General features: G+C 36.8%; 1 protein-coding gene across 9 annotated transcripts in view; it reads left to right on the top strand.

Annotated features, from left to right (window-relative positions):
- The window catches only part of Cadps2 (calcium dependent secretion activator 2), a 535,973-nt gene that overhangs the window by 274,843 nt on the left and 241,962 nt on the right, over positions 1–19,168 (top strand). For all 9 annotated transcript variants that reach the window (XM_085683581.2, XM_048450971.3, XM_048450976.3 and 6 more), the window contains exon 7: positions 9,042–9,153. In XM_085683581.2, the coding sequence (XP_085539707.2) occupies positions 9,042–9,153 (112 nt within the window). The remainder of the gene's footprint in view (positions 1–9,041; positions 9,154–19,168) is intronic.

Below are 19,168 nucleotides of genomic sequence, written 5' to 3'. Positions count from 1 at the left end.
GTAAATTGATAGCTCCTAGTAAAGGGAGAATCCGTTCTCTTTAAGGATATGGACCCTGGTGGGTTGACTATTCTGCAGAAAGGCTAAGCTCCAAGGGTATAAGAGTAGCACAGCTCTATGTGATGAGTATTGCTTTTAAGACACAAAATTGGGTAGGTAGGTGTCTTAGTTACAGTTTCTTTGCTGTAAGAAACCTTACCATGTCCAGGGTCTGTGGAAGGTGTTAGGGTGGCCTTTGAACTTCGGACTGAAAAAGCCTGGAGAACTAAGAGTTCAGTGGGCTGTGCAAGGCAGTAAACTGCATTCTTCCATGGTTGCTGCTCTGTTCCTGCCTCCCTGTTTCTGCTTCTAGTTTCTTCCCTGACTTTCTTCAGTGATGGAGGTGACTGAGAATTGTAAGATGAAATAAATTCTTTCTTCTCAAGTTGTTGTTGGTCCTGGTGTTTTATCACAGCAGTAGAAACCTTAACTAAGATAGTAGGGAAGGGGAAATGAATATGGAAAGAATGGAAGGAGTCAAAATGCATAGTATTAATAATCTCAAAGAACTAATAAAATGAGGAAACTATGTAATTAAACAAAATAGCCTCTATTAAAATTTTACCTATGTAAATTTTAAAAATTAATAGCATATAAGGAATTAGGTTTCATCATGGCATTTTGCCAAGCAAATTCTGTTTTAATTGTTGCAACTATAGGAATTTTTGTATAAGTCAACCAGCTTTCTTAGGGTATCATTTATGTACTTATAAATAGCTTAAAATTTAGTTTCCCTAAGAATTACAACTTTGTCTTTTCTACTTTCTAATGTTTGTGCAAAAATGTTGATATAGTATGTAAGGCATCTGCAACAAGCTGGCTTATAACATTAAAACCGGAAAGAAACATAAGATCCACCTTAAGAAAATTGGTTGCTTTAGCCTTATGAATGGAACGTTTTATAATCTTAATAATAATTGTATAAGACCATTTACCAGATAAATGTGCAAATAGTATTACATTAAAAACCAAGGTACTACAGAATGGCCACCATGTCCTAGTTAAACTTAATTATTCTATCATTCTTCTTTAATCTTTGGATCAAGTGCTTCAGTATTATAGAAAATTTTGATATGCATAGCATTTGTGAAATAACTTAGAAATATTTCATTTTTCAATCCCAGAGATGCAGAAGTGGTTCAATATATGAAAATCTGTCAATGTAATTCACCATAGAAACAAACTGGAAAGAAAAAAACATGATCATCTGATTAAATGCTGAAAAAGTCTTCAACAAAATACAACATCCCTTCATGATAAAAGTCTTAGAGAGAGTAGGGATACAAGGAACATCCCTAAACATAATAAGGGCAATATACAGAAACCCAACAGCCAACATCAAAATAAATGGAGAGAAACTCAAAGCAATCCCACTGAAATCAGAAACAAGACAAGGTTGTCCACTCTCTCCATATCTATTCAAGATCTTGAGGTTCTAGCTAGAGCAATAAGACAACAAAAGGAGATCAAGGGGCTACAGATGGGAAAAGAAGAAATCAGACTCTTACTGTTTGCTGATGATATGATAGTTTACATAAGTGACCCCAAAAATTCTACCAAGGAACTTCTACAACTCATAAACATCTTCAGTAATGTAGCAGGATACAAGATTAACTCGAAAAAAATCAGTATCCCTCTTTTACACAGATGATAAATGGGCTGAGAAAGAAATCAAAGAAACAGCACCCTTCACAATAGCCACATATAGCATAACATATCTCGGAGTAACTCTAACCAAACAAGTGGAAGACCTGTATGACAAGAACTTTAAATCTTTGAAGAAAGAAACTGAAGAGGACACCAGAAAATGGGAAGATTTCCCATACTCTTGGGTAGGTAGAATTAACATAATAAAAATGGTAATCTTACTAAAAGAACAATCTACAGATTCAATGCAATGCCCACGAAAATCCCAGCAAAATTTTTCACAGGCCTCAAAAGAACAGTACTCAACTTCATATGGAAAAGCAAAAAACCCAGGATAGCCAAAACAATCCTGTACAATAAAGGAACTTGTGGAGGCATCACAGTCCCTGACTTCAAACTCTACTACACAGCTACAAAACTGAAAACAGTCTGGTATTGGCATAAAAACAGACAGGAGGACCATTGGAACCGAATCAAAAACCCAGATATCGATCTATACACCTATGAACAACTGATTTTTGACAAAGAAGCAAAAAATATAAGATGGAAAAAAGAAATCATATTCAAAAAAATGGTTCTGACATAACTGGAATCAGCATGTAAAAGAATGCAAATAGATGCATATCATTACCATGCACAAAACTCAAGTCCAAATGGATCAAAGACCTCAACATAAAACCAACCACAATGAACCTCATAGAAGAGAAAGTGGGAAGTACACTTGAGTGCATTGGCACAGGAGACCACTTCCTAAATATAACCCCAGTAGCACAGAAACTGAGAGAAACAGTTAGTGTAAATGGGAGACCTCCTGAAACTGAGAAGTTTCTGTAAAGCAAAGGGCACAGTCAACAAGACAAAATGGCAGCCTAGAGAATGGGAAAAGATCTTAACCAACCCCACATCGGACAGAGAAATGATCTCCAAAATATACAAAGAAATCAAAAAATTGGTGATCAAAAGAACAAATAATACAATTTAAATGGAGTATAGACCTAAGCAGAGAACTCTCAACAAAGGAATCTAAAATGGCTGAAAGGAAATGATCAACATACTTAGCCACCAGAGAAATGCAAATTAAAACAACTCTGAGATTCCATCTTACACTTGTAAGAATGGTTAAGATCCAAAATACTGATGACAACTTATGCTGGAGAGGATATGGAGTAAAGGGAACATTCCTCCATTGCTGCCATTGCATTGGGAGTGCAAGCTGGTACAGCTGCTTTGGATATCAGTATGGTGATTTCTCAGAAAATTAGGAAACAACCTACCTCAAAACCCAGCAATACCACTTTTGGGTATATGCCCAAAGGATGCTCAATCATACCATGAGGACATGGACTCAGATATGTTCATAAAAGCATTGCTTGTCATATCCAAAACCTGGAAACAACCTAATTGCCCCTAGACTGAAGACTAGATAAGGAAAATGTAGTACATTTACACAATGGAGTACCACACAACAGAAAAAAAATAATTGCATCTTGAAATTTGTGGGGAAATGAATGAATTTTGTAAACATTATATTGAGTGAGGTAACTCAGACCCAGAAAGATAAATATATTGAGTGAGGTAACTCAGACCCAGAAAGATAAATATTATATATACTCATTCATAAGTGGTTTTTAGACATAAAGCAAAGAAAAATCATCCTACAAATCACAATCCCAGAGAACTGAGACAACAATGAGAACCCTAAGAGAGACATACATCTATCTAATCTACATGGGAAATAGAAAAATAAGATATCCTGAGTAAATTGGAAGCATATGGACCATGGGAGAGGGTATAAGGGAGGGGAGAGGAAGGAAGGGAGCAGAGAAAAAAATAACTCAATAAAAACAATAAAAAAATTAAAAGAAAAAATGTTTAATTTTTAACTTAAATAAAACTTCCCTTCTATAAGTGCCCATTTTCTTACAGATTTTCATAAAACTGCCTTAGTTACTTGTGTTAATCAAGGGTCCTGCACTAGACAGTTTTTAAATTCAGATTATGATTTTAGAAGTGATAGTCCATGGTCTGCTGGCTCCATTGCTGTGTGGGTATGCTGGAGGGGCAGAGGATCACAGCAGTGATGGCACAGTGGAGTTGAGCTGTCCAATTCTTGGCATCTGGGAAGCAGAGAAGAGTCTGAGTTGTCATGAACATCCCCAGTGCCCTCCAGGTCCTATCTCTTAATATCCCATTCAGTGTGGACTGAAAATAGACCAAGTCAAAGAAGTTCTCACCCTTATGACCTAGCCACTTCTCAGTGAAGCCACCAACTGGAGACCAAGCCTTCCAAAGTAAACATTTTGGGAAGATTTCATATCCAAAGTACAACAGATGACATGTTATAAAATAGTTATTTTTAACATTTTATGAAAGCATTATGTTTATCCTTATTTATAAACACGATGTGATTTAGTGTTCAATTCCTACTCATAATTTTCAGAAAGAGAATTCTCATAGTAAACTTAATTCCAATTTTTAGAGGTTATTACATTTATTCAGGTAAAGTGTTAATGCTTTTTATTTGTATTAGTGAAGTCATGAATACAGGAATATTTTTGAAATTTGTCATAAAGACAGAGAGAGAAGAGAAATTGAAAATGGCATAAGCCTTTTGAAACCTCAAATCCACTTCTTGTGATATGCTTCCTCTAACATGGGCAGACCTCCTAATCCTTCCCAAACAGTTTCACTAATTGGGGCCCAACTATTCAAATGTATGCATCTATAAAGACCATTCTTCTTTAAACCAGTATACCCACACTGGGTTCTCTGCTAGAGAAACAAGTCCCCTCAACCCATGAGTCATTCCTCCAGCCTATAAATACATTTAACCTTTTAACCAAATGAGACTGAACAATAAAATTTCAACTTCTTTTTGATATCACAGTTAAATTACAGACACCTTGAAATTTTAAAACCTCCAAAAGAAATACAGAGCCATGTTTATAGAATCTCTAATAAAGGAAGGCCATCCAAATGATAAAGTTCTTAATCAAAATGACAGGACTGGTAGTCTAGTATTTTCAGACTAGTTGTTTTAAAAGGCATAAACAGGAAGTACATAGAAAACAGTGTGTGGAATGATTTCATGAGATTCTGTAGTGCTGCTAGTAGACCTGGGGTGTTCGTTGCACATACATTTAAATACTGTGTTTTTCCTCCTCCCTTTCTCTTTTTAAACATTGTAAATTCATTTTTATTTTTGACAATTTCCGACATGCACAATGCACTGTGAACATATCTATTCCCATTATTCTCTCTTCATCTACTCCTGCAGACATTCTGCCTTTTTCTTCCCAGCTCATCCACACTTTGTTTTTTATTCTTTTGTCTGTTGCCACTGCTGTAGCGTGTTTCTGATATTATTCATGCCATATCTGAGAAATAGCATTGAAAGGCACTCCTCTGCATCTCCCAGCCCTTACAAGATGCCCACTCTTTTTTTTTTTTTAAGTGACATGCATTGAGCTTGGAGGGAGTGATATAGAAGTCCTGTTTAGGGCTTTCAATAGTCACTCTTAGCACTTTGAGCAGTTATGAGTCTCTGCATTAACTACTTTTCATTGCTAGAGGAAGCTTCTCTGACCAATGATGGGAGCAGCACTAGTTTAAAATTATCAACATAAATATATAGAAGACCATTTGATTGATAGTTTTTTAATCAAGCATTTGTTATATATTTATAACATGAGAATTCTAATTAAGAAATTTGAATGACTCCGATGCAACCATTTTACTGCTCATGATTTTTGAACATACTTCAAACGCAGAGGTTAGTGGTATTTGAGGACCTTTCAGATTCCAGGTGTAAATTAGTTCTGCAGCAATTTGGAGGTCACGGGAAATTGCCAGATCTTAAGAGCAAAGGACAGGGATGGTGAGGAATAGATGTTCTAATAGATAGTCAACAAGCTGTTTATCATGTGTTGTCTACTAGCCTCTAAGTGCCAAGAGGATAGGAACTTTGGTTGTTGGCATTGCAGTATTAGTTGCTACATATCGGTACTTTGTGCTATTTTGCATGAATTAAGAGATACACATTTGCCTTTACAACCTATTTCTTAAATTTTTCATATTTTCCAGGTTTTTATATCATCTGCAAAGCTATCATTAGTTGGTAACAAATTATTCCATAATATACCCATATTTTACATAACCTCTTTATAATAGTAGAAGTAATAACAATGAAAGTGTGCTCAAGTCTTTGCTGTTATATGGGATGGTATAGTAGATTTAATATGTAGCGTTATTTGATTGAATAAATACTAAATGAAAACGTGGCAATATGTATCTTGGCTCCAGATAGACATTCCAGTATACTTCACTAGCCAATGCATAATTAAAGTTAGTTATTTCAGTTGGCGTGTGAACTAAACTGTGTTTTCATAGTCGTGAAGTCCTGCTGTCTTTGTAAAGGTGCTTTGTTCATGTTTAATTCATTTGAAGATTGACACTCAAGTAAATAAGTAAGGTAGCCATACAATACAGAGGGGCAGTGTATTTTGAGTCAAGCAACCTGATTTCAAGTGCAACGTATTCTTGTATCACTTAATACTGAAAAAGTAGTAGAAAGCTTGATATTAATTGCTGAAACTGTTGGAAAGTGTCAGTTAAGTAAGAAATAGGGAAATTAATCAGTGAAAACTGAAGATAGACTTACTATCTTCTTGGCTTTTCCTAATCCTTTTTCAAGGGGATGTGGGGGACATGGGATTTTTAATTCATTCATTATTCTAAAATCATAAGTATATTCTTATTGCACATATATTCTTAACTTTTATTTTTAATTTTTATATTGCATTTTATGTTTATGACTGTCTTGCTTGCATGTGTATCTGTGCACTACAGGAGTCCCTGGTACCTACAGAGACCGAAGAAAGCCTAAGATCCTCTGAAACTGTAATTATGCATAGCTGTGACCCTGAATGTGGGTGCTGGGAATCAAACCTGAGTCCTCTGGAAAGGCAAACCATGTCTTTAGCTATGGAGCTATATCTCGAGGACCCTGTTCTTATTTTTCATGGAAGAAGTTATTAATATGGTATCATTTGTTTACATAATGAGTTGCTAGCATTAAGTACTATAGAATTCTACCAAACTATTTGCTCACCTCTTTACGATTGCACATTGTTAGTAAATCTTATTTTTTATTTTATTTCATGTGAGAGAGGATAATGCTTGCCATGGCACATATATTGAGCTCAGAGGACAGCTTTCCGAAATTGGTTCTCTCTTTACACCTTTATGTCGGTTTCAAGGCTTAAACTTGGGTCCTCAGGCTCAGGTAGCAACATTTTAACTGCCTGAGCCATATCATTGACCTTAAAACTACATTTTCAATGGAATTAAAACGTCAGTCTTCTGGTCTGTTATCATTAGAACTCATGGTATTCTTGCTTCTCAGCTCCTCCCAACCTGAAAGCACATTATTTTTGCATTTCTCATTTCACTTAAATGGTCTTTAATATTCCCTTTCCTTTACTCAGAAGTCACTTGTGTGGGTTATTCTTTTACATTACTACAGGGACCTATAATATAATGTTTATTGCCTACCAGACTCTAACTTAGTTATCAGACCAGATTGAGATCACTCGTATGAGGTTCTATGATCTTTATTAATAATTTCTTTTTATATGTTGTATCACTTTGTATTTATATGAATCATTGCTTATTCTGAAATATATTGAATTTATGGGCATTTTTCTGACTCCCCAAAGATCCTCTCCCTCATCACCGTTACTAGCCTAGTGTTATATCTGTAGTTTTAATGTTTGAAAGGTAACCATGGTATTGGGATAAGATCAACATATACCTGTGTGTGTGTGTGTGTGTGTGTGTGTGTGTGTGTGTGTGTGTGCATGCCTGCATATGCAAAATTATCCAAGGATAGCCTTGAAATTGTATCTGATAAAGAATTGAGGAAGATATGTTATAAGAATCCAGATTTTCCAACCAGACTTTCCAGGTAAACTCAAGACTTGGACTTCCACACAATACAGTGAGAATCCATTTCTATTCTAACTTTATTTTATTCTTTTTTGCCTTTGTTCTACCAGAGACCAACTTAATTCAGTGAAATGACAAAAAAAATACAAATAAAATAAGAACTTGATGTCCTTTATATAGAAGTCTGAAATAAAGTGCAGGCAAATTTTCCACTCTAATTGAACCCTTCTCTCTGGCCTGTGACTTTAGTCTCAATAGAACAGCTTTCATATAAATGCTGATTTCTTCAGTCATCGTCATAGCCTTTATTGTTGGACGCATTTTTGCAGTATTTTCAATGCTATGATAGAAGGCAAACACATAACATTTATTCAATTTTTATCATGATTGTTTTTAAGAGTTAACTAAGTTTCTGAATGAGAGTTATAAGATAAACATATTAAGCTTCATAAAAATGACAAATTTGTTGTTTTTGACACATTACAAGAAAATTGGCAAGGTTTGGTGTTTTATTTTTAACCAGAATCTGTATTTTGTTAAGCCCTTAATTTTTTCTCTCTTTTGCGGCATTTTGTTCAATGGTGTTTTGTTCATGCTGTGCCAAGCCTCCATACCTGGTATCTCTCAGAATTTCAAGAAATCTGATATGATTTTTTTAATATCAGCTGTGTGCCAGTTGAGTTTGTCAATAAGCTCAGATGAATTGGTGCGTGATAAAGATAAGATGACATTAATTAAAAGATAAGCCAAGAAAACATGTTATTTTGTTATGATGATTTGAAAAGCCAGATGTCAACAGACTTATTTCCATCCTTTAGAGAATGTATTGGGAAATTAGCTGCAGACTGTTCAAATTTTTATGAAACATATTTCATTCTTTTTGAAAGATGCTATAAAAAGTCATGTAAAGAAATAGTCTAAAATAATTGTCCTCACTTTTCAAACAATAAAGATAGGCAGTATTTAGTGAAGACTTCCCAAAGGTGAGGGTAGTAAAGCTCCATGGTATGTACAAACAGCTTTCTGTAAAGCCATTTCCCACATAGACATCCATAGTCATTTTCCCATTCATAAGAATGGTGTTGTGTTGTTCATTATAATTGATAAAATAATAGATTTCACTAGAAACTTCCATAGTGCCTTTTCTTAACCTAAATTCATACAGCATCCCATATTTTGTAGATCCGTGTGCTAATTTTTGAGCAGCTGAATGGCTATTACAAGCTATAAAGCTTGCTGTTACTTTCCTTTGGATGGTGCCATCTGTCAGAAACAAAAACAAAGATGAAAATCTCATTGAGTCATAAAAGGGTCTCCATTGCTTAATGTGCCTTTTATAGAGACATGTCTATCTAGGAGGGGGAATTAATGCTGCATATTAAAGACATTTTTTTCTTCCTTTATTGCAGATGGGGAACTCAAGGCGATTTCAGCACTACCCATCCTCGGCCTGTGGTCAAAGTGAAACTCTTCACAGAAAGCACAGGGGTCTTGGCCCTGGAAGACAAGGAACTGGGAAGGGTGAGTTTTTCTCGTTCCTGCTTGTCCAGGGTATCATGGCATTAGCATGATTCACAGGAACAAAGACAAGTGTTTCTCCGGTAAAATTTGTGTTGATAAAGTATTTAAAATCTGACCAGCAAGATGACTCGGTAGGTGAAAGTACCTAAACCAAGCCTCATGGCCTGAGTTCAATCCCTGTAACCCCTATGGTGAATCTCCACACAAAGCATGATTGGTTCTAGAACATCCAAAGGCTCACCATTGCATGTGTTTGTCCTCATGCACACACATGCATACACATACCCAGGCACACACAAAATAATTTAACAAATTGAAAGTATATCAGACTACTTATTTATAATTTCCCATAAATCCATGTTACAGCTATAATCTACTAATCATGACTGTGTATACGTTAGAAAATATTGTGATCAGTTTTGGATGCCTAAGAGGTACTCATGAGCTCAGAGTCACCAACTCCATCTCTGGCCGCTGAATATCGTCTACAGCAGTCCCCTTGTCCCTCCTGATGAAATGTCAGTCTCATTAATGATTCTGTTCAAGGGTTGAAGGACCGTTTTTAACAAACAAGGCTACCTGCTGTTTATATATGGAGCACTTAACCAAATTAGAATCCCTCTATAGGGCGTTCCTATAGGGCATTTCTCTTTCCTCTCTGCTGCTTTCCCACGGATGTGGTCTTCCTCACATTGCTTTTAACACGGCATCAGTGTATTTTCCTACACTCACTGCCTTCTATTCGGAATACAGATTTATAACCCCTGTGTTCTCCACGGGGCGTTAAAGGGCTAAGTAGTCTAGTGCTTACCGTAGTCCAGTATGGAAGGTGATTTGCAGTCTGATGAGGAGGCTATGTTCTGAGGCATGGCACTGTTTTCTGCTGTATGAACCCAGATCTGAAAACAGCCATCATAGGTATTTTCAAGAACATAAGCCTTTAGAACTCTTACTTATTTGGGGGGGGGGGGGTACTATGAATGACTTTTGCAGCTATAGATATAGACAAACAGCAGCAGCCGTCTCTGTTTGGGGATTTTCCCTCTCAGTGTCATGTTTTATTAATTCCTCTTCTACCTCACTCACACTTGGAATTTTTGCAGTTCCAGATTGCTTCTTCTTTCCATTCTTTGGACAGCTAAGGTGAACGTTTTCTTCATGCAATCATAGAGTAAAGGTGCCTGTCGCATAATGTACCAGGTGATCCGCAGAGAGTAATCTGATCTTAGGGATTTATGAATCAGAGTTGTTCACTTCAACTGCAGTTATATTCATTTACCGTATCTCCTTACTGTAACTGCTTTTCAGTATTAAGCAGCAGTTTTTTGAAACCTAACTTTGTAAGTCATTCACTGGGTACTTTAATTCATTTTTAGATAATTAAATAACATATTTTGTCAATTTTTAAGTTGAACACATATGTAATATATTTTCCTATATGGTTTTAAATGTGAGATCGCACTTTCACACCCTTCAAAGACAAGATAATTTTTCTCAGTTACTCAACTTTAGTATTCTAGTATTTTAAGCAAAATACTTAGTATTGGGTGCTGCCCTGTTCATTTTGTGATATTTAATGTCCTAGCTGTCCCCTAGTCAATAAATTCCAGAATAAAATAATCAGAAATGTCTCAAGACATTGCTAGATGACCCAAGAGGCCCTTTTCAAGTCATGCGTCCATGTTGGAAAACCTCTGGTCTTTACTAATGATCTAAGTAGATTTGAAGACTTCAGATATTATTTGTGAGTCTCTGACTGCCAGAGTTACTTTCCTTCCTTGGAGCTTCAGATTTGCAGGCTGAAACTGCCTACCAAGAGAATAAATGACTCACACTATCATAAAGAAGTATTCCGTATAGGCGTTGTCAGTCAGTGAGCTAGAGCTCGGTCTGTTTCTTCTTCCCTCATCCTAATATCCCACCTATTTTGGAGGAAGAAACCAACTCTTCATCTTAGTTAGCCTAATAAAGCTTCCCAGTGGCCTGGGAGGAACCATATCAGCAGGCCCTGGATATTAGTTTAAAATGCTGGTTGTCAGGTCCTGCTTTAGATTCACAACCTGGGAAGTGGTGACTGCAGTGCACTTTGGCTGTCTTTCTTGGTGACTTGCACACACACCCAATCTAAAGAAACCGTGCTCGGTGAGCTGTCCTCTGGTTCCGGATTCTTCTTCTGTACGTGATAACCCTCTTGCTGTTGTCTATCTGCCTTCACATCTGGCTTGCTTGCTTTCTGTTCAAATATCTACACCTCATTCCTGTTTTAGACTTGAGGCCTTCAGATGTGTCATGTTCTGAGCACACATGAGATGCCAATGGAAGGTAATCATTGTATTGTAGGACAATGCTGATAGCATCTATACACTGATCTAGGTTTAGAAAACTCTTTTCAAGGAAATCAGGACCGCGAGGGGTGCGATCACCCACTGATACAAGGGGACTGATCTAATGAGAGTTCACCAAGGCCAGCTGTCTGGGACTGAGCGAGCACATAATCCAGCCAGATTCTCTGATTGAGGTCGGATTCTCTGAATGTGGCTGGCCCGGAGTCTTTCTGAAAAGCCATTGACAATGACACTGGGACTTGTTTCCTCTGCATATACTGGATTTTTGGGATCCAGTTTGTTTGGATACTCACCTTCCTGGACCTGGAGGGAGGGGGGAGGAGCTTGAACTACCCACAAGGTGGGAGACCCTGACTGCTATTGGGGATGGAGAGGGAGGAGGAGAGGGAGTGGGGGAGGTGGGGCGGTGTTGGGAGGAGGGGCAGAAATGGAGACTTTTGTATTTTAATAAACTTTGAGAAAAAAAAAAGAAAACTCTTTTCAGACAAAGACCTTAACTTATATGATGTGAGATTTGTTGTGTACATTATTAACAATCTATCTAGGAAAAAGCTTGTTCTCTTGTTGTTGTTGTTTGGTTTGATTTGATTTGGTCTGGTTTTTTTTTTTTTTTTTTTTTTTGGAGACGGAGTTTTTCTGTGTAGCCCTAGCTGTTCTGGAACTCAAGTTCTGAGAGATCTGCCTGCCTCTTAAATGCTGGGAATAAAAATATGTGCCACCATGGCCAGCTAAGAAAAGCTTGTTTTTATACATAAAATTTACTTATATGTGTATAATATTTAACTTCAAAAACAAAAAACAATGATGGAGAATAGATTTATATCACAAGATACCACTGTACATCTACTATAATTGCTAAAATATAGAAAAGGTGACCATAGCAATTGCTGGTAAAAATCTAGAGCAGAAACTTATGGAGGTAATGCAAAATTGAGAAGCTATGTTCGAAGATCTTGTTGTCTCTTATGTATTAAACATAAACATATCATATGACTTCCACTTATAGACACGTACACAAGGCTTATGTATTTTACATTCTCACAAGTCAGTAAAAAGGTGGATTGATAACTTGTAGCACATCTATGCATCTATATTATTTTGTGCTAAAAGACAAAGCAAGTTATTAATTCATGCAAACATTAATTCATAAAGATTATATCCCAAAGGATGAGGAAGTATATGGTCTACTGACTCTAGAAAAATAAGACAGAAATCTAAAAGAATGAAAGCCAAAGTGTTTGCTAGAGACTAATTGGAAAGTGGTTGCTATCAGGGGTACCTAGGACACTTTTAGAGTGATGGAGCAGTTCTGTATGGTGCGAAGGGCTGGATTAATGAATTATATATTTGATAAAATTCTGCATTATGCAGAATGTAGTTTAATGCATATACATTCGTCCCTGTATACACGCACACACACACAGAGAGAGACAGACAGACAGACAGACAGACAGACAGATACACATATACCACATCAACCCATTGTATCAAAAGGATCCCCATGTGGAATAGAAATTGTGGTAAATAAAATTAATTGTATTTAAAATGTAAAAAAAATAATTCACTTAAAATATTTATGAGAAAAGACTCTAAGTCGCTAAGACAAGAAAAACAACAGAACTCTCACGTGCCCAGAAGTCTGGCCACTGTGGTATCAGTACTTCTCCTGAATCCCACTCACACAGTGAACATGAAGGCCGTGTTCAATATCCGTGCCATTCTTTCCTCAAACCCCAACTTAAGCCCAACCTGCACATGAGAAAGTTGTCAGGCAGTGCCACACTGGGGACAGTGCACAGAAAGACTGTCCAGGACTCTTCAGGATTCTCAAGGTTATAAAAAACAATGCTCGGGCTGGAGCGATGGCTCAGAGGTTAAGAGCACTGACTGCTCTTCCAGAGGTCCTGAGTTCAATTCCCAGCAACCATATGGTGGTTCACAGACATCTGTAATGAGATCTGGTGCCCTCTTCTGGCCAGCAAGCATACAGACAGAACATTGTATACATAATAAATAAATAAATCTTTAAAAAATGCTCATAAAAGGTTAGAGAAGAATAAAGATTCATGAACAGTAAATGCAATTTAAGTGTGTTTGATTAGCTCTTAAAGTAGAAATGATACTAATTGAAAAACAGCTGATATCCAGTAGCATCTGTTGTTTAGTTGTAGTAATGGACTGTTTTAAACATCTTGCTTTTGATAAATATCCCATAGTAATACAAACTCTTAGCTTTTTAGAAAACTGGCTCAGGTGTATCCAAAACTTTTCTGTACTAACTTAGCAACTCATGACATTATTAAATTATTCTGTAACACAAACATTAGTTACGGGAAGACCTATAATAATATTATTCAGTATTTGTTGGTAAGGGCTTTTGATATGTTATTTATGAACCTGTTTGGTGTTTTTCCCAGGAAGAAACTGAGAATGTAAATGAATAGTGTAGGGATCCCATAAACTCATCCTTTTGAGTATATATAAATACATTTCTTAACTAGAAACTAATCCTGCATATGAATTTGGTTTCTGAGTTCTAGTGTCACTAAGGAGACTAGCAGTGGTGGTGGAAAGTAAAGACAGTGTTCTATGTCATATTTATCTCTTTTGTTTTGGTGTCTGTCCCAGTAGTTTTGCACTTGACGACTATGTTCACAAGTAACTGAAAGGTGAAAACCTTTGAGAAAATGTGTGTTCTATCCTTATACAGATTATTGTCAGCAAGTCTGTGATACAATTGTTCTTTTATGAAAAACTGAATCATTTGAATTCATTGTTTCCTTTCAGCAGTTGGAGGAGGGTGTGCATAGCCCATTGATAGCTTTGAAACAGCATTAGGATGTAAAGATCTTCAGTTTCCAGACTTTTGATGCCTTATCTGTAATCTGACTGAAGCGAAAATAGAAATGCATCTTTTCTTGTTCTAGTACTCTCTTATTTTAATTAATATCTATAATTGCTACTTATTTTACAAACACGATTCCATTTAATCCTCTCAGAGCGTAGTGGAAACATTCTCTTTTTAAATAAGAAAATTAAGAATCTAGATTTATTTGTTTTATATATAACACATATAGCTAGATACATGGATGGATGGATAGATGGATGGATGGATGGATGGATGGATGGATGGATGGATGGATGGTTGGATAGATGGATGATGTGAAACACAAGAAACACTATGAAGAAGAAGAATGTCTCTAGAAAGAAAAGGGTTGTCAGGAGAAGGGTCATGAAGGGGGATAGATACTGCAGATTTTTGTCACATGTAAGATACAAAATCACACATACACACGTGATATGAAAGCAAAGCAGGAGTGTTTGGAGGAAAAGAAAGACTAGTGAGAGGGAGAAGAGGAATGTGGGAGGGTGGTGATTGTGTGCTTATGAACAAAGTATACTGATACACACATAAAAATAGCCTAAGAAGTCGACAAAGAGTGGTAAGTATCAAAATTTGGATTTATGACTGCATAGTGTGTTCTTCATACCAAACATGAAGTAGCTATGACTGAGAGGGTGAATATATTTGATTGTGTTTTATGAATCAAAGTATAGGATGCCTTAAAATCTTACGATTTAGAAATCAGGAATCAAAAATTACTTAAGGTGAAATCATATTATATGTGATACACATTTTAGTCTTTTTGTTATTTCTATGTATGGTATGAATCACATTAGGTACTGTCTGTCTATTTGTGAATGAATTATATTCTCGAATATATTAAACTAAAATTAAACTGTTTCATTTGTTGAATGCTATTCTTTGGTAAGATATATTTTGAAAATTCTATTACAATAAGTTTTTAGTTTTAGAAAAATTGATATCTGGGGTTCGAGCGAAGGCTCAGCAGTTATGAACATTGGTGGCTGTTCCTTGGGACTCAGGTTCAAGTCCCAGCACCCACATAGTTCATTCTGTCCATAACTCTAGTTCTGGGAGATCCAATGCCCTCTTGTAGCCTCTGCAGGCACTGCCTGCATGTGGTGCACAAACAAACATACATACATACATATATATATATATATATATATATATATACATGCATACATACATACATGCAAGCAAAACACCCATACACATATATTTTAACTAAAAAAAAAATTGCTGATCTAAAACAACTCTTGAAAACGCCCCCGATAAAAACCCCAAAACAAAAATAAAACAAAGCAGCCACAACAAAAAATAAACACCTCCTTGAATATTTAGAAGAACGTAACTTCTAAGACCAGACCTCTGAGGTGGTCTCAGGAAAGCCTTTCAAGTACTCCCAGGCCATGCGGGTGTGCAGATATTGTTAATAAGCTTGCCTACTTCTGATTCTGAATTGCAGCCAGGGTTGAGCCCTAGTGACTGAGAGGGACAGTGGAAAACATTCTCATACATGTGAGTGGGGAAATGAAGGCTCAAAACTAAGGGGGGCACTCAGCAGTCGGAGGTTCCCTTACTTGGAGGGGCTCAGCGTGTGGATTTGTTTGTGGATGCCATATGCAAATGCCTATTTATGGAAGTGGAAATGGAGTATGGACATTTGTCATCTGAACTGATGTCCAACTCTTTACCGAGTGTGAAGGGGATACCTGGAGGCAGGATTGGGATTTTTCTAAGGAAACAATTCTGAATGTGTGTTCTAGCTGATAACTAGCCAACTGAATATATAGTTCATTACAAAGTGGATTTGCCCTGAAATTTCTAAACAGTGAGGCTTACCTTACATTAATGTCTAAAAAAGTCAAACTAGTCCCATCTATTTCTGAACAATGTAGCTTCCATTGAGCCTTTCATAGTATGTATCACACTTATATAATATATAAAGGCTAAATGCCACTCATTTGCCAAGTGCTTTGCTTAAGTACAGAAAAAAATGAAGAATTCACCAAATATTTTAGTTTTAGAAGTATTACCAAGAACTTTTTTGATGTTGTTTTTATTAGCATTTAGCTACGTAGCTGCATATTCCAGGCTGGCCCTGAATTTGAGCTCTTCCTGCCTCAGTCTACCATGCGCTGGGATTGTAGGACAGGTCACCACAAGCTGTTGGGCTGAGTTCCCAGCTTTGGTGTCATTTGTACACTGCGTACCACTGCGTATCCTCTGTCCCAGAAGGATGGGGAAGCATTCAGATCAGTCTATTTTCCTTTTTTGTCAGCAGATTTAGAACATGTGTTTTAAAATAAATCTCACCATTGTAAAATAAACTGAAATTTTACACATTTCTTGGATACAGGTTTTGAATATATTCTTGGAATTAAGCCTTTATTTTATAAATTTCATTCCCCCCATTATTTACACACTACTGTAATATTTCTTAAAGTAGAAGTACTCATATCCTGTGTATGAAAGTGCTGTTAAGTGTGCTTGTTTTATCGATAGAAATACAGTGTGGAATCTACTAATGCTGATTTCAAATACTTTTATGTCTTAAGGTAAATTAGCCTCATAAATTGGTTACTCTGTGGAAGCAAACTGTTGTCTTTCAAAACCTTCACAACATCTTTACTTCTCAAATTTAAGCTAGCTTTTATACTGTCTCTTTTTTCAAATGTTTCTTTTGTTTGCGTTTCTTGAATATCAAAATAAACTCTCTAGGGAGTTATTCGAGGCTGTGTAAGCTTTGTTTTTAGTCTTGATGAGAGAGAAAGTACATTATGGCACAGCCAAGCAACTGACTGGAGGACTGTATTACAAAGACTACTACGCTCTTCAGGGTTCTGTTCTGTTTTCCTTTTTTTTCCTGTATTATTTGTAATTAGTTCCTCCTTCATTATTTAAAAGACTTAGTAACTCATTAAGCCAAAGGTAGCATGGCTAGCTTAAGTCCCGTACATAGTCTTAGAACAAAGTGATTAAAATACCTCCCCGATTATCTAGTTATACAGAGTCATTGTGGACTTTCTCCTTTCAACATACAAGACCAGGAATAGATTTTAAATGCTGATTGTGTAATTAATCACTGTAATATTTTTAATAAATAGTCACACAGTTAAATTGATAAAAATTACTTCAGGCCTTTTCTTACTTCAGACAAACGAATTTTTTAAAGGGCCAGCACAGTGTATGAATTCAGGAAGCTGCAGAGAGCTGCTAGGGAAATCATAATCGTAGGCATTTTCTCCAATTTGAAAGCAAAGTTTAATATCCAATTTTATTGAAATAGCCAGTGCTTGGTGACTGCTGTCTTAGATATTGGATTTATATCATTTGCTGCAAAATGAAATGCAGATTCTGTTATATCTGTCTAACTCCACTCGCTGTACACAGGAGACCTTTCATTTTTGTTATTTTCGAGTGTGCTACAATTTTCCTGAAAATGAAAAATAACACACAAAAAATACCTCTTCCTTCTTCAATCTTTCTCGCAATATCTCTCAAGAGAATCAGTCAAATCTTAACCTCTGTGGTAGAGACGACAAGCAGAGACATTTACTGAAGCATGGACAATGTTATCTATGCCAACATATTGAAAAAAGTGCCATGCCTTTACCAGTACCCATTAACTGTCAGTAGTACCAAAGAGAGGCCTGGGGCCCCATGACCCCTTCCCACCTTCACTGCACAATGTTGATGAACCTGTCTTGTGCAGCTTTTAGGAAGTTTACAGAGTGTTCATGAGTACATCAGTCAGATAATTTCTAGAAGACACTGTTGCACAGTACTGTTCCCCAAATGGCTCTCACATAGTTTACTGTCCTCTCTTCTATGAGAGCCTTGGGTTGGGGATGGTGATATAATTGGCCTGTTTAGCATCAAGAGCTCCTCAGTCTCTTATTCTCTGCAGTGTGAGCCATTGTGAATCTCTGTATTAAATACCATCCTCTACAAAAATAATGCTTTTCCAACCAAGGTGAAGAACCGCACTAACCTTTGGCTGTGAAGATAAGTACTTAGAGGTCAGTTTGACACCACACCCAGTTATCAAAGCAATAGTAGTAGTAGGTTCCCTACAGCGAACCCTCATGTTCTTGCTATGTACTATGAGTTCCTTCTTGTGTGGTAGGCCTCCAATCCAATCAGTAAGCAATCAGTTGCTCCCATAACATTCATCCCACCATTGTGCCAATGGGCACACCTTGACAGACCTTATATTTTGACAGTCATTATTTTACTTCAGAGTTCACAACTATATAAGACTGACTTTTTCCTGCCAGTAACTTACATACCATCTTCAAGCATTAAGAAAGCACACCAGCATGGGAGAAACTTCCAGCTTTATCTCTCCACCTTCTGTGACCAAAGCCTGTGGTGTCTTCAGCAACAGGGTCTTCTGATGGAGCTCTATTTGGGCGACCAAGAACAGCAGCAATGGCCTGCATTGCTTAGGGGCCACTTCAACCTCCATGATCAACAACTTCTAGGAGGTATCCCATGCTTGACAGTGTTCAATATTGTTCAATAACCTATGGTTTCTGGTGAAGTGTTAATCCTCCCTTTTCTTCCCTCTCAGGCCCCATGTAGGGAACCTCTGTTCAAGCAGTTTTTTGTTAGTTTTAAGGGAGCATATAAGATATTTCTATATGACTTTTTCATACATCTTCCATTTTAGCTCTTTATCCACCCGTTCCTCTGCCCTGTATTCCCATCCCTCTCCCAATAATTTCCCTTCCAGCTCCATACCACCTAGTTCTGCTATCTATTCATTCTGAAGGCCTTTATCCCCTCCCACACATGT

This window comes from Myodes glareolus, chromosome 25 (assembly GCF_982192425.1).
Source record: "Myodes glareolus chromosome 25, mMyoGla1.1, whole genome shotgun sequence".
NCBI lineage: Eukaryota > Metazoa > Chordata > Mammalia > Rodentia > Cricetidae > Myodes > Myodes glareolus.
Note: the sequence above shows the minus strand (reverse complement) of the source record. Positions and strands in the feature narration are given on the sequence as shown.